General features: G+C 44.3%; 1 protein-coding gene across 6 annotated transcripts in view; it reads right to left on the reverse strand.

The window, feature by feature from the left end:
• The window catches only part of CARD14 (caspase recruitment domain family member 14), a 462412-nt gene that overhangs the window by 40289 nt on the left and 407118 nt on the right, over positions 1 to 15005 (reverse strand). For all 6 annotated transcript variants that reach the window (XM_085617432.1, XM_085617431.1, XM_085617433.1 and 3 more), the window contains 4 exons: positions 14328 to 14565; positions 12485 to 12548; positions 9932 to 10043; positions 1468 to 1641 (listed from right to left, as the gene is read on the reverse strand). In XM_085617432.1, coding sequence (XP_085473558.1) covers positions 1468 to 1641; positions 9932 to 10043; positions 12485 to 12548; positions 14328 to 14565 — 588 coding nt within the window. The remainder of the gene's footprint in view (positions 1 to 1467; positions 1642 to 9931; positions 10044 to 12484; positions 12549 to 14327; positions 14566 to 15005) is intronic.

The following is a 15005-nucleotide window of genomic DNA, read 5'->3' on the forward strand; positions in this document are numbered from 1 at the left end:
ACTCAATACGCGTTTGCCTCATCCTGACAGATAGATGTTGATCTCGACCAGGGCATGATGAGGTTTCACAATCTAGCCCTAAGGAAAGGTTCCTTTTACTCGAGCAAAGGGTGCAAATATAATTGAAAATGGTTTTGTAAAAAGTGTTCCTGCAATATTGACTTGAATAATGACCTAAGACTTGGGCAAACCTGGTATTAATTACCCTCTGCATCGTGCACTTTAGCTCAGTTTGTTTGTTCTTTTATTGCGGGTAATGTGTACTTTTGCTGTCAATAAATATCTTAGCCTTAGGCTTGGACAAGTGTGCAAGTGACAGTGTATCTTGTATAATGCATTGAGATTTGGGTAATTTTGAGTAGGTTAGTCTCTACACTTTGCACTGTAGCTCTGCTAGCCCTCTTAACATGGGGATTGAGTGTTTTTCTGTCTATTCTTGCTGCTAATAACCAGAGCTGAGCTTTAGGCTTGGGCGAGTGTGCAACTTAAATTCGAAATTGTTATGAGAAAATGCATTTTGCACAATGGACTAAGAACTAGGCCACCCCTAGCATTTCACTCTTTACATCTGTTTGGCCCTAGTGGGTCTTCATGCTGCTAAACATTTGATCCTCTCCATAGGCTTTATTCTCCTTCCGAAATGCATTGTTTCTATACTTGTAGATTTTATTATTGTTGTTTGTTTTTGATATTACTACTTCAAAGATATTGTACTGTTTGTTCTTTTAGATATATTGTATAACTGTTTTCTTTTTTTAACCAATGTTTAGTGACTTTGACGTCGCTGCACTGCACTTTTATGGTTGTTTATGACCGATACAAAGTAAACTGATGATGAACGGTGCCTTGCTTTGTGCAACTGCAGCGCCCAAGCAAATCCTTATCAAATAACCCCTCAAATTAATATAAAAATATGGGAGTGTATCAGGATGGTCATAGGTGTGGTGAAGGGATGGCAATAATAAGAAAGGCACACCTACAAATTAATAAATACTTAGAACAGTGCGCTGATTTAATTAAATTGAGACACTAAATAGCTTTAGTTTCAGGCAGTACAAAGTTGTGCCCATCATTCGCCAATGCAGCCTATAACAACTGCAACAATTAAGAGCAAGCCTTGGCAGTATGGTTTGTCACCATGTAGTTACATTTCTGCAGCACAGGCAGCAGGGGGATGGTGGGACTCGGTACAGGGCTTGGATGAATACTATTCCCAGTAGCAGAAAAAGTGGTCAGAACACATCACATCTCACCAAGGGTTTCCTAGGCTTGGCCAGGGTGCTGCACTGGATTACCAGCTGAATGCGGCAGCACATCCCCATACCCTAGTCCATGAAGGATGTGAGCTGGTTACCCAGAGTGTTCTGTAGTCACGCCTCTCCTGGCTGGTCCCTCAACCCATCCCAAGTGGCTGCAGTGTCAGGTCTGGACATAAGGCACATAGGTGCAGAGCTTCCACAGGCTTACCTGACTGGCAGTTGATAAAGTCCCTGCTGGTGCTGAGTTTCTCCCTCATGATCTTCCCGACCACAGATGGCACAAACAGCACAGGCCGCAGGGTGGTCGGGGCATGAGGGTTCACTTTCGTGTAGGGCATCAGGGTAAAGCAGCTCCCTGCCTGGGGGGCGATATCTCGGTCACCTGCATAGATGAGAAGAGTGAAGCCACTGTCAGCACTGAACCCTAATGGAGAAGCAAAAACAAGACCCTAGGTAGATTAGGTTAACTTCTTAGGAGTGTGACAGGAATAAGGATGGGAAAGAATGATGGGGATAGGACTCTTAGGGAATATTGTGGGGAGGAGGACTTGGGGGCACCATGAGCAAGATGTCGGTGGAAATTTGCACTTTTTCACAGAAAAAGTGCCCATGACATTGGGCTTTGCATACAGAATGAGGTATCAAAACAAAGGGGTGTAAGAGTACAGTTTTAGTGTCTTTTACTGCGACTGGTCAGGTTGCTAGTTGGATCCCTGCTCCACTGATGTTTGAAGGACAAGATTCGCTGTCTGTGAAATGGCCTTGTACAGCCGCACAGTGGCTTCAGGCCAAGCTTGTTGGGAGATGAATTCCCCACAGTTAAGGCATCAGCCATCAGGTTTTCAGAAAACATGCCTCTGTAAAAAGAATGGGGATATAGAACTTGCATTCGGAACATGGAACTTCAGCATCCCATTTTTAGTTATAAAAACCCCCTTTTAGAGACAGAATTCCAGTATTAGTTTGTAAGATTCTAGCATTAGGGCTCGCATTTCAAAGCAGAATGGTGGCATGTGTTAACCACATTCCAGAACACATTCCACAACTATTTCTTGCAGAAATGGAGGGGCATATTTATGACATTGTGGTGCAGTGTAGCTCATTAAACCACCTTGCTGTGCTGCCCTCTGTCACTAGGAAAAGGGAAAAATGTGGCAAACAGCGCATTCCTAACTTTTCCCCTTCTGCTGGTGCACAATAGGATGCCTAGCGCCAACGCCGGCACACTTACTCCATGGTGCAAGAGTTCTTGTGTTTCATGCAGGATTGTTTTTATGCAGGAAGGCATACCTTCCTGCACAAAACAATTCCTCTATATTCCTATTCCTCTATGTGTGCTGCAGAATGCAGCACACATGGAAAGAGAAAGTTACTAGATGAAATCAAGATATTTCTCCTCGTTAGGCCTCTCCTGGGGAGGCGTATCTTTTTGACACATTCCCAGGTTTACATGGTCTTGTAAATCCGGAAATGCATCAAAAACTATGGGAGTTGCATGGGAACACCCACGCAGTGCCCATGGAATGCCTTCCCAGGGCAAAGTAGCGCAACACACCGATTTGCGCAGTGTTGCTACAGATTTTTGGAGCCACTCGATGCCACGCAAAGTGGCATTGCATGGCTTCAAAAATCTGACTTAAGGTTTGCGTCGCTCTTGCACCATGTTGTTTGGTGCAAGTGCGACGCAAACCGGGTCAGAAATAGGTCCCGAAATTCTTTTTAAATTACATTGTTTTTTAAAGGGCTTCTATGCTAATAAAGTCGTCGAGATGTTTCTCGAAGATTAAAAGGCAAATTTTTCCATTTCCATCCAACAAGGAAATAGGGTACATGTGGCGGGGTTCTCCTTAATTCCTGTTCTTCTAGGAAGGAAGTCTCACTTTTCAAAGAGAAGCAGGCGATACTGGATTCACTACTTCAATGCTCCTTATTGGCTATCTCAAGAGCTCCTTTGATGCCAGACGCTCAATGGTCAGACTAAATTCTGTCATTTCCACCTCATTCCCTATATCTCTACAAGGCCCTTTCCAATATTTTTATTTTACAGAGTTTTATATAGTGCGAACTTGACCCGAATCGGGTATCAGAGCGCTTTACATAGCACCAGTTGCATTACATGAGGACACATTTTTTGTTAGGCACGGGGAGATTAAGTGATTTGCCCAGAATCACAGGATGTTCTGCGTCATTGCCGAGTCGCGAACCCAGTTCCCCAGATTCGAGGTCAACAGCCCTAGCCGTTAGGCCAACTCCTCTCCCCTGATCAACATCGCACTCTCTCCGTTAGATCAGATACTATCATATTAGATCAGAAACTATCATAGTTCTACTTCCCAGTAAGCCATAAGTTTTGCTTTTGCTTGGGACACACAGAGGGTTAATATTACTCTAGTCAAATGCCTTTACTTTGACCTCTACAAGGCTCTGGAACCAGTACATCAGTACAGACTCAAAATGTTTTTCGAGCCCCAGAATGCTCACACAGTTTGAAGTAGCTCCTCTGGGGTGGAATCTCCAGTACAGCATTATCTATGATTCTGAACTGGTCTAGGAGCCTCTGTGAATTTCTCATCTCAGAATTGTTTTTCGGTTTCTTCAAAAATAATTGCTGCATGCAGGGGCATAGCTTAGTCAGTGAGAGGGAGTGAGAATCGTACATTTCCTGACTAAAAAACAGTATGCCGCAGGGTGGAGGGATGACCAAGGTTTGGGATACAACGTTCAATACTGATTTGCAGTTGGTAGGTTCCTGATTTAAAAAAATAATAATAAGTAAAACTTTTTAGTCAAACAAGGACCATCAAAAGCATAGGAAACCTGCCTCAGGGCCCTTCAACCTAACAACCAAGCCAAGATTGCATTCATTGGACGAGTGTCACACACCAACCACCACCCCCCCACCCCCGAAGCAACGTCCTTGCCTGTATGTTACCTGATGTCTCCCACTTGCTCCGCAGAAGTGGAGTTTCTGACTCAAATGTTGTCCTAATTCGGACAAGTTCAACCAGCTAATGTTTTCTTTTGCTCAGTTGCATCTACACAGGCTGACTGAGGTTCTACTGCCAGCTTCTCCTGTGCCATCCCTGAGCTCTCCTCACAATTATTAGCTGATTATTAGCTGTTTTGTAATCAACATAGCAGCTGAGGTTATAAATTATTCGAGTAGAGGAAATAAGGCAGAGACTTTATCACCACTCCTGCCAAATTGCCCCAAGACTTAGCAAAAGCCATGCCTCACTTCTCAGTGTCAGATCAATGTATTAATAGACTCAGCAATGAGCTGAGTGTTCTTCCAAGCTACACAATGAGAAGACTTTGCTCCAGCTAGACATTTCTCCATCCATCCTATTCTTAATATCCTCTCACTGGTGATGTACCAGATGTCTCCTCAAAGACTCAGGTTTTGATTATGAATCCTGCGTAGATGCATTGTCATTTATTGTCCTCGTTAAATAACGATCCCCTGGGAAGTGTTCCGATAAATAAAAGCGCTTATGAATTTTGTGCTGAAAATGATGTACAGCATGTGGATTTTGATGTTAACCATTTCACCCAGTAACTTTCAGCAGATTTGACCTGCTGAAATTTACCGGGTAGAAAATTCGACAGTCAGATTTTACTGCCAAACTTATAATTCTGACACCAGACAAAACAATGGGTTGCATTGGTGTCGGAATTTTATAGGTCACTTGTAACCAAGGCATTTTCCCTCTCCCTGCCTTTAGTTTCTGTTAATTTCAGAGAATGGAGTCAGAAACCTAGGGATCAATATTTGCTTCTTTTGTAATATATATTACTCTTATTCCATATTGCTTAAAGGATGGGGTTTCTGGTGTAGTTGGCTCATTATGCTAAAGAAAACTGGATGCCCACAGCCTGTTTAGAAACTTGACAATTCCACAGCTCAAACATTTGACTCCACCATTGCTGACCTCGTCGCACCCCACGCCATCGCCTCCAGGGACTACATCCTCATTGGAGATCTCAACTTCCACCTCGACAACCGCAGTGACCCCGACTCCACCACCCTCCTTGACAACCTCGGACTGAAGTAGCTCGTCACCACCCCCACCAACTGAGCCAGTCACATCCTCGACCCCATCTTCGAAGGAGTGACAAACATCGACATCAGCCACACCACGCAGCCCCTCTGGACAGACCACCACTGTCTACACTTCACCTTCAACACCACCACCGCACCCAAACCCACCTGCGCCCGCCTCGAAGGAACTGGAGTAAGATCACAGAGGAACACCTCAACACCACCCTCCTCCACGACCCCCCTCCGCCACGACCGACGCCAACTCCGCTGCCAAAGAACTACACCAATGGATCTCCAGCTGCACAGACAAGCTCGCACTTCTCCGCCACCCCGTCAAACAATGCCCCCGGAAGGCCGCCTGGTTCACCCCCGAACTCCAAGAAGCCAGGCGCTCCTGCAGACGCCTCTAGAAACTCTAGAGAAACAGGAAACCACCGAAGACCGGACCACCTACAGGAACGCCATGACTGAATACCACCAGCACATAAGAACCACCAAGCGGACCTTCATCAAGAACAAAATCCACACCAACGCCAGTAACACAAATTAACTCTTCAACATCATACAGCAGTTCACAAAACCCCCCAGCGAAGCCACGTACGTCACATCATCCCAGGACCTCTGCGATAAGCTCAGCTTTTACTTCCACCTGAAAATCAATGCCCTCTACAACAACTTCAGCGAACAGACTCCAGAAACCACCCCCCACTCCACCACCACCAACCAGCCCACCATCACCGCCTGGAAACGTGCTACCACTGAAGACACCGCCACGACCATGACAAACACCCACTCAGGAGCCCCCAAAGACCCCTGCCCGCCGCACATCTACTACAGAACCACTGCCGCCATATCACCCAAGCTAGGCCCGACCATTAATGCCTCCTTCGAATCCGGCATCTTCCCTGATGACTGGAAGCGGGCAGAGGTCAAACCCCTCCTCAACAAGCCCTCGGCCGACCCGACGGACCTGAAAAACTACCGGCCCATCTCTCTTCTTCCCTTGGCCAAAGTCACAGAGAGATTCGTAAAAGCCCAGCTGACCACCTTCATCGACGATAACACCATCCTCGACCCCTCCCAGTCCGGATTCCGCAGCAACGACAGTACCAAGACCGCCCTCCTCGCTGCCACCGATGACATCCGCATGCTACTCGACCAGGGCCGCACTGCGGCCTTCATCCTACTAGACCTCTCCGCAGCCTTCGACACCGTCTCACACCGCACTCTCGCAGCCAGACTCCACAACGCCGGGATACGAGGAACTGCCCTCGACTAGATCCACTCCTTCCTCTCCGTTAGAACCCAAAGGAGATCAACTGCTGAGTACCCCAAGGATCCTCGCTCAGCCCCACGCTCTTCAACATCTACATGGCCCCCCTCGCCGCTATTGTCAGACAGCATGAGCTCAGCATAGTATCCTATGCCGCTGACATCCAGCTCAACCTCACGAATAACCCCGAAGACACCAGACTCTTCTTCCAGGAAGGAATGAAGGAGGTCACAGCCTGGATGAACAACAGCTGCCTGAAGCTCAATTCGGAGAAGACAGAGGTCCTTGTCCTTGGACCCTCCTCCGCCTGGGACAACACCTGGTGGCCTTCCGCCCTCGGAAACCCACCCACTCCATTAGACCACGCCCGAAACCTCGGTATCATCCTGGACTCCTCCCTCACCATGACCTGCCAGATCAACTCCGTTGCTTCCACCTGCTTTAACTCCCTCTACATCCTCTGCAAGACCTTCAAGTGGATCCCCCCCGAATGCAGAAAGACTGTCACCCACGCACTCATAACCAGCAGACTGGACTACGGCAACGCCCTCTATGCCTGAATCAACAGAACCCTGCTACACAAGCTCCAAACCATCCAGAACACCCCAGCCAGACTCGTCCTCAGAACCCCACGACCAAGCACATGCCCCAGCACCTACGCGACCTCCACTGGCTCCCCGTCAAAAAGAGAGTAACCTTCAAGCTACTCTACCACGCCTACAAATCCCTCCACAACATCGGACCCAAATACCTCAATGAGAGAGTCTCCTTCCACGTTCCCAAAAGGAACCTCTGCTCTGCCGACCTTGCCCTGGCAGAGACACTTCACATCTGCAGAACCAGAGCAGGCGGAAGAGCCTTCTCTTACGTTGCAGCAAAGGTCAAGAACGAGCTTCCAGTCAACATCAGACGCTCCCCTACTCTGCACACCTTCAGGAAGAGTCTCAAGACCTGGCTCTTTGACTGATCTGAAGCTGCACCCTCCCCCCCCCACTCCAGCACCTTGAGACCCTCACGGGTGAGTAGCGCGCTTTATAAAACCCTGATTGATTGATCTAGAGCCCTCAATACCATCATGCGCTTGGAAATTCTGCGAGCTTGAAGACTGGATAACTTGAGAAGACCTACAGAATCTCTACTTCACATTACGGGAGCTGTGATTTGTAATAGAAGCTGAGCATATCAATGCCAGTGTCTTCCATTTGCCCTAATCTGTGCCTCCATTCTGTCCATCAAGCTGATTTCAGTGGTGGCAGTCCACGCTTGCCTGCAATTTCTCCAACCTTGGTCTTGATCACAGCACCTATTTAATATCCGACCATCTCCAGAAGACATGCAGTGCTGTTCAAGATAAAAGTTTCACAAGTAACTTTACCTTGGCTTTTCTCCACACTATCCTAGCCAGAGCTTTACATACTTCAGGAGGATCGTGGCGTCAAATGACCAGTTTTGCAGGAAGAGAAAACACTACTCCTTGATGGCAGAGAATTCCGTAAATTTATAGAATCGTACGTACATCTAGAATGAGAGAATCACATCTTTATATCTCCTCTCCCTGTTAGCAAAGGACAGACATTCAAGAAGCATTAATTGAAATATTGCCTCCCCCTATTAAGGAATGCAAATGTTCTCCTGTGCGGTCCCCTTCAGAATACTCACACTTGGGTGACTTTCACAACTGTCTAAATGGAGTAGGCTTTTGACGCCTTTTGCCAGGAGCAACGGCTCAGGGGCTCAGGTTAGTGCTGGACAGAAGGTTACTTGTGAAACTGTTAGAGCTGAACCCAAATTATTTCTCCAAATGGAAACAGCCCAGATTTTCAGAGAAGATAATATAGCAATGTTTTACCTGATCAAAGAAGATGAAATTATTTATCCGTCTGTATGCCCTCTGGCAAAAGGAATGTCCAATCCAAAACATTTCTGCTGTCAAAGTGAACAAACTGAGGCTGTGTGTAGCATGCTGTACATCAAGGTGAACTAGTCTTCAATAGTTCTCAATAGTTATTTAACATGAGGGGATACTTCAGGTCAGTCATGGTGTCATCTAATATAATTCAAAATGTCCACTTTGTTACTTGTATATTAAGAGAGGCCAAAGATCTGCAAAAGACACGTTCTCGATCAGCTGGACAAGGAAGCGCCAGCATGTCTTTCCTCCTATAGCCATAAGCCTCAACATCAAACAACATTTTAAGAAGAGTGAGAAGCTGATTAGGTGTTCTTTTTACAGTAGCTTTTGTGCATTGAGGCAAGGCTGTTACATCTTTGGTTCTCTGCCGAACCAACCTCATTTAGGATACTTGCAACTCAGCCAAGACACAATGTTATGAACCCTTTGCAGACCCAACCGGCCTGTGGAATTGACGCAAGGTAAAAGAAAGACTTTGTGTGCTACTGCTTTTGAGTGATCTTACATGCAGTCTCTAGCAAGTAGGAGAGGCTTGTTGAGATAAAGTATTCCATTTCAGTGCTGTTTATTTACACTTCGGATGTCAGGACGTAGTAGCGGGCATCAGACGAGTGATTTGCAATTCATGAATTGCAGGGAATATTGGTGGTGGTATGGAACAGAATATTGGCTGACAAACATATTGTCGCATGTTAATTATTTCACATAACATGGCGCAACAAGGGAACTTGCAACAGTGTACTGTATGGATTGGTGAGAACAAAAATGCTCCATATTTACAAAGATATAGAGTATTTCTGCTCTCCCCTTGTGCTGGCGCACTGTGTGCTGCCTAGAGCCAACACAGACACCCTTGCACCATAATGCACGTGTGCCTGCGTTATGGGCTGGGTTGTGTAGGTAAGAATACCTTCCTGCACAAAAACAATCCTTCGAGGCCTATCCCTCTTTTTATGTGTGCTGCATATTGCAACTCATATGGAAAGAGGAAGTAACGAAATGCAGATATTTCCTCTTGTTATTCCTCTGTCAGTTAGGTACACCATTTGCGGCCAAACCCAGGTCTACAAGTCTTGGTAAATCTGAGTGTACGTCAAAATATATGGGTGAATGCATGAGAATGCCCATGCCCCACCTATGTAACGCCTACCTGACGCAAAGTAGTGCAAGGCAGTGTTACACACTGCATTACTTTGTGTGCATTAAACCATGCAAAGTGGCTTTGCGTGGCTTAGTAACTGCCAAAAAGGAATTGGACATTTGGGCTGCACTACAAAAGTGAAGCAACCCGATGCAAAATCATAGTTAAACTGTGCCACTATGTTCTAATGTCAGAAAAGTCCTGCTGGGCACAGGATAAAGATAGGTAGTTTAGAATGTGCATGAAATATGGTTAATCAAGGTTTCATATGGTTCCATTTTCATGAATAATCAAGGTTTCATACCTTCTGAGTTATTGGTATTGAAGCTGGTCCCATCAAACGATGTCCAAAGTGGGTTGATCTTTGTCCTGGTGGTGCTGACCACTCGGACCACCTTGTGCGTCCCCATCGCAAGCTGGAGGTTGAAGACCACCGAAAGGAAGGCAAAGCGTGATAGAAAAAGGCAGAAATACACAGAAGGAACAAAGAGGCTTTTAATAAATGATAACAAACTAAAATATACATACATATTAAAGGGATTTCAGCCCAAAAAACAGCTGTACCTGTACTGCTGCACACACTATAAAACTGCTTATATTCACAGACTCACAATGCCAGACAGGTGTACAAGCAGTACCACACAAACAGGCCATCCCCTCTTGCCCTGGCATTTATAAGAGATTTACAGCAGGTAATCCGCTATATCTAGACACGCCCCGTTAATAACTCATGATAACACAAATCATATTAATGAACTAAACTGACTTTTTTTTTTTTATATATGTTTTGCTTTTCGCAAGCTTCGTTGTCAGGTTTGACAGATCTATTTATTAGGGACACCTTCCTGCACAAAACCAATCATTGATGGCATTTTCTTACTTCTAAGCATGCTGCTGGATGCTGCACACATAGAAAGAGGAAAAAATGAGCAGACATCAAAGTATTTCTCCTTGTTGCGCCACTCCTACGCCTCCCCTGCACCCACAGTAACACCCATGGAACTCCCCTTTCACGCAGAGTAATGCGTGAAAGGGGCTCATATTTACAAGGCCAAGAAAAGGTGGCCTTGTAAATATGGGCAGGTGCACTGCACCGCTGGTGCGTCGAAAAAAGTGCCGCACCAGTGGCGCAATTGCCTTGTAAATGAGGTTCCTAGTCTCTCACACCACAATCTCAGCAATAAGTTTTTGGTGAGCTGGTGTAGCATATTTCTCTATGCTTTTCCATCAGTACTATAATCAATCCAAGGTTCGGTCCATACGATTATCTTTGATTTAGGTTGCTCTGATGCAGTTTTGGAATCTTGAGTCCTAAACTAGCCAGATTAATGTTTAGGGAAAGTGAGAAACACCAATTGTCCTATAAGAAAATACCCGGAGAAGGCTATGATCTGCTTCAGTATCGGGTGGAAGTGGTAATATTAAATAGCTATCCTCTATCAAAATCAAGACTCCAGTATTCTCCATTAAGTGTTCGCCTTGAAGAGAACGTTTCTACTGCTGCATAGGTCTCCTTCCTGGCCCTATCCAAGCCTTACTATACAAAATAGCTTAACTTTTGCCAACCGCTTTCTGTAATAAAACCAATTGTATTAGACGTCAGATTTTATACACAAAATAGTGAAAATCAAGCTTTTTGGGGGGGATAATATCCCTTAAACAGTGTTACATAGTCACATGGTGATGAAAAGTTATCTGCCATTCCTCTTGAAATTCCTTCATTAGACCACAGGCTTGCAATGTCTTTGTTCACTGTTCTCCAGCAGTGGAACAAGCATTACACAGGCTCAATGTTAAAAACATGGAAGCATCAAGGACTTCAGAGTTCAAGACTACTTTGGGCTTTTTATGTTCCAGGCACTAAAGAACAACTGATTCTAGGAGTGAAGTGTCAAGGTGGTGGTGCAGAAGGCCATGCTGTAAAAGAGCCAGGCCACCCACCACCATCCACAGGAAAACTTCTAGGAGATGGACAATAATGACAGCTTCCCCTGTGATGCTCAAGCTGTGCCCTAAGTAGCTCAAGAGATCATCAATCAACTTTTCAAGTATGACCTCAACCTGAGCTTCAGGCTTGTTTCGAATATCCCTGCTTAGTTGCTTATGAATCTACGGAGGATCTCTTGCCAAAGAACGGAAAAGTTACTTACTTTCGCGGTAGGTCCCCAACAGAGTTATTCTCTTCAAATTAATAACCAACCCCAACAGCCTTCACTTTTGTCACACATTTGAGCAGTGCATCCAGACTAGGAAATTATCTAAGGTGAGTTCTTTGGCGCAAAGCCATCTGGGAGCCCTCAAAAATGTAAAGAGATAGAGTCCTATTCTGTAGTGAGAGGGGACTAAAAAAAACAGAAAGTTCACATATTTTTGAATCATTGTTCTGAGATCTTGCCCGATGGTGGTAAAGTCTTCTAAACTTATCAATGCAGTGTTCATCCTTAGAAGGAGAGCTTTTGTTACATGCAGGCAGCATTTCAGCTTTCAATTTGAAGATGAAATAGCAAGGATGCGGGATATCCAGAAACTACCCCCTTTCCAATTCCAAATGACAGATTCTCCTTTATCCCAGGGATGGGAAAGCCGCTAAGCCACAGATGGGTGTTAACAACATTACTGGAAGCATCCTCAGTCATAGCAAAACTTGCAGTGTGAAAGAGGGGCGTGGCAGAATCTCATAAGCTGTGCCAGCCACAAGCAAACAATGTGCCCCTGTCCTGAAGACCACACTAATTGGAGGAGACACACTTTCTTACACTCCCCCATGCACACAAAATGACCAAAGTGCTCTTGATCTTACACATGCAGTCCCACCCACCAGTGACACACACTACTTATAACGGGCAGAGCGCATTACCTTCCGTGAAGTTGCCATTTGTAAGGACATGTCCTGAATGGCTGTGATCAGCTGCTGCTGCGCCCTGGGGTAAAACAGTTAACATGTGAGTGGATCAGAAGCGTTCAAGAAACATCACTTGTAAAGTGTAAAACAACAACACATGCACTGTAGAACTAGAGGCAGTGTGCTGACCACACCTGTACAAACAGCACATGCACAGAAAGCATACTGGCTACAGTTGCATAGTCAGCCCACAGGCTACACTTGTACAGAATGCCTAAATATTTGTCATGTACAGAAAGAATACAGGCTGCATGCATACTGAGTACATATGGGTAGAGAGTACTCAGACTACTTGCATACGCAGTGCGGACTACACAAACACAGAGAGCATTCAGTCTACATGTGTTTAGAGAGACTACTGAATCCATGTTGTTCACTGAGCACACTGAATGTTTGTGCACTAATAGCAACGGCCAAAGTGCACAGAGTGTACATACTACAAGGGCTCGGAGATGAAATAAAAGACACGTACATTAAACAGAAGGATTCCTCTAATCTGTGGATGTCTACAGATCTCTTTAATGTGTCACAATGCTCCCATTTGATATTGTCCACAAAGTCACACATTTGGTGGTACAAAATGAGAACAGCCATCTAGCCATGCACAGAGTGCAGCTTTACTCTTAGGTACCAACATAGCCCTATTTGTGGATCCTTATAGAAGCTTCTCTTTCTAAAAAGTTTGCTTTTCAGAATAACAAGTTAAAAATATCAATCTAGAAAAATGTTGAGTCCAGAATATCAACTACCACTCTATCGTCAAGGCATGTATATATTTACTATTCTTAACTCTACATCTACGTTCTGTGAATATGTCAGTATAGATTTCTAAGGTACAAAGATGAGGAATTAGAAATAGTTTAGTAGCTTTGTTGTTTGATAATAAAAACGTGATATTCTGGATAGTACACAATTAATGCAGACTCTCTTTTGTGAATGTTCATAGATTTCTCTCTTTAGTGAATACTCAAGCTCTCCCATATGTGAATGCACACAGAGTGTTTTCATCCATAGGTGCACATGTGTACCCATTTGTGAATACCCAGATACCACTTCGAGTGGTGGGGACAGATTTCCTTTGCCCCTCATTTCTGTTCGCACAATGAATTCTGTCATCCATGGCTGCACACCGAGCAATCTCATTTGTGGGTACCAATCTTTTTCCTAATATACATTTACAAAAGTATAGCATTAGAAATTGGTTTAAAAGAAAATGCAAAATACTGAAATTCAAGTAAAAAGATTTTTGGATGAAAATGCAATAATAGATTGTATATTGAAGCTGGGAGATTAGAGGGTAGACAGACGTATGTAAAATGTATGTTTCTGCTGAATGGGGGTATTAGTTGAGTTGAGCACTTGAAGAATGGAGGAGGACTAGGAAGGGAGGGAAGGGAAAGGCGGATTTTTCCCATATAATTTATGATATTTTTTTAACTGGATTGAAGTATTCTTTGGTTATTTGTGTGTGTCTGCTTTCACAGTAGGGTGTATTTTTATTCTTCTTAAGACACATACCATATAGGTTTTAAACATAGTGCTTCTCAAGTAATCTAACTGGGAGAGTAATTTCATTAAAACATATGCATTCATTGTTGGTGCTTAAATATTCAATAAAATTGGTATAATTAACAGTTCAAAGCGGACAGCTATTTTAGGAAATCGGTCCTGGGCTCAGCACTCTCAATGCCCACATAAGAATGCTAATGCCAGTTACCAATGTATCTAATTCTCTAGTTGAGAACAATTTATTACAATATTAAGAAAAAAGCATGCTGTGATGGGGCTCGCTACTCACTGGCAGTAGTTCGGAATGGTGCCACTCTCCATCGTATCTCTCATGTTGTAGGGGTTAACCCGATATGCCTTCCACTGGTGCCGCCCCTGGTACATAGTGTCAGTTATATGCAAGATGTCCCCACAATGCACAGGCAGCTGGTCACCATCTTTCTCCAAGGTTAGGTTCACCCGAATGTAGAAGGAGTCGCCTGATGTCACATAGCCCTTCTCTAGATCTGTCACCAGCTTTCGGTAACCTAGAGCAGGAGCAAGGAAATATGTCAAGCAATCCAGTACTGGGTTTCACACACTCTTTATTCTTTCTGTGTCTCTAACCCTTTTCTTCGTGCTCTTTCGCAACACAATTCATTACAACAATAGTTTATTGGCATGGAGTATGTATGGAATGTGTTGGAAAAGCTTAACAGGTTAAAGGAGCTGCAACAAGTATAATCGTTGATAGTTTCATTATTCCGCTCTCATACATATATGTATAATCATATACACATATATAATATATGTTTAAGAGCGAGATTTATATATATATATTTATATAAATTTAAATAATCTATGTATGAGAGCGACACCCACATATACACTCACTGAAAAAACCAAAGGTTACAGGGACGTTTATAGTTAGGAAAAAGAATTTTAAAAAGCTTAGAAATTCACTGGAAAAACCAAAGGTTACAGGGAC

This window comes from Triturus cristatus, chromosome 7, assembly GCF_964204655.1.
Source record: "Triturus cristatus chromosome 7, aTriCri1.1, whole genome shotgun sequence".
NCBI lineage: Eukaryota > Metazoa > Chordata > Amphibia > Caudata > Salamandridae > Triturus > Triturus cristatus.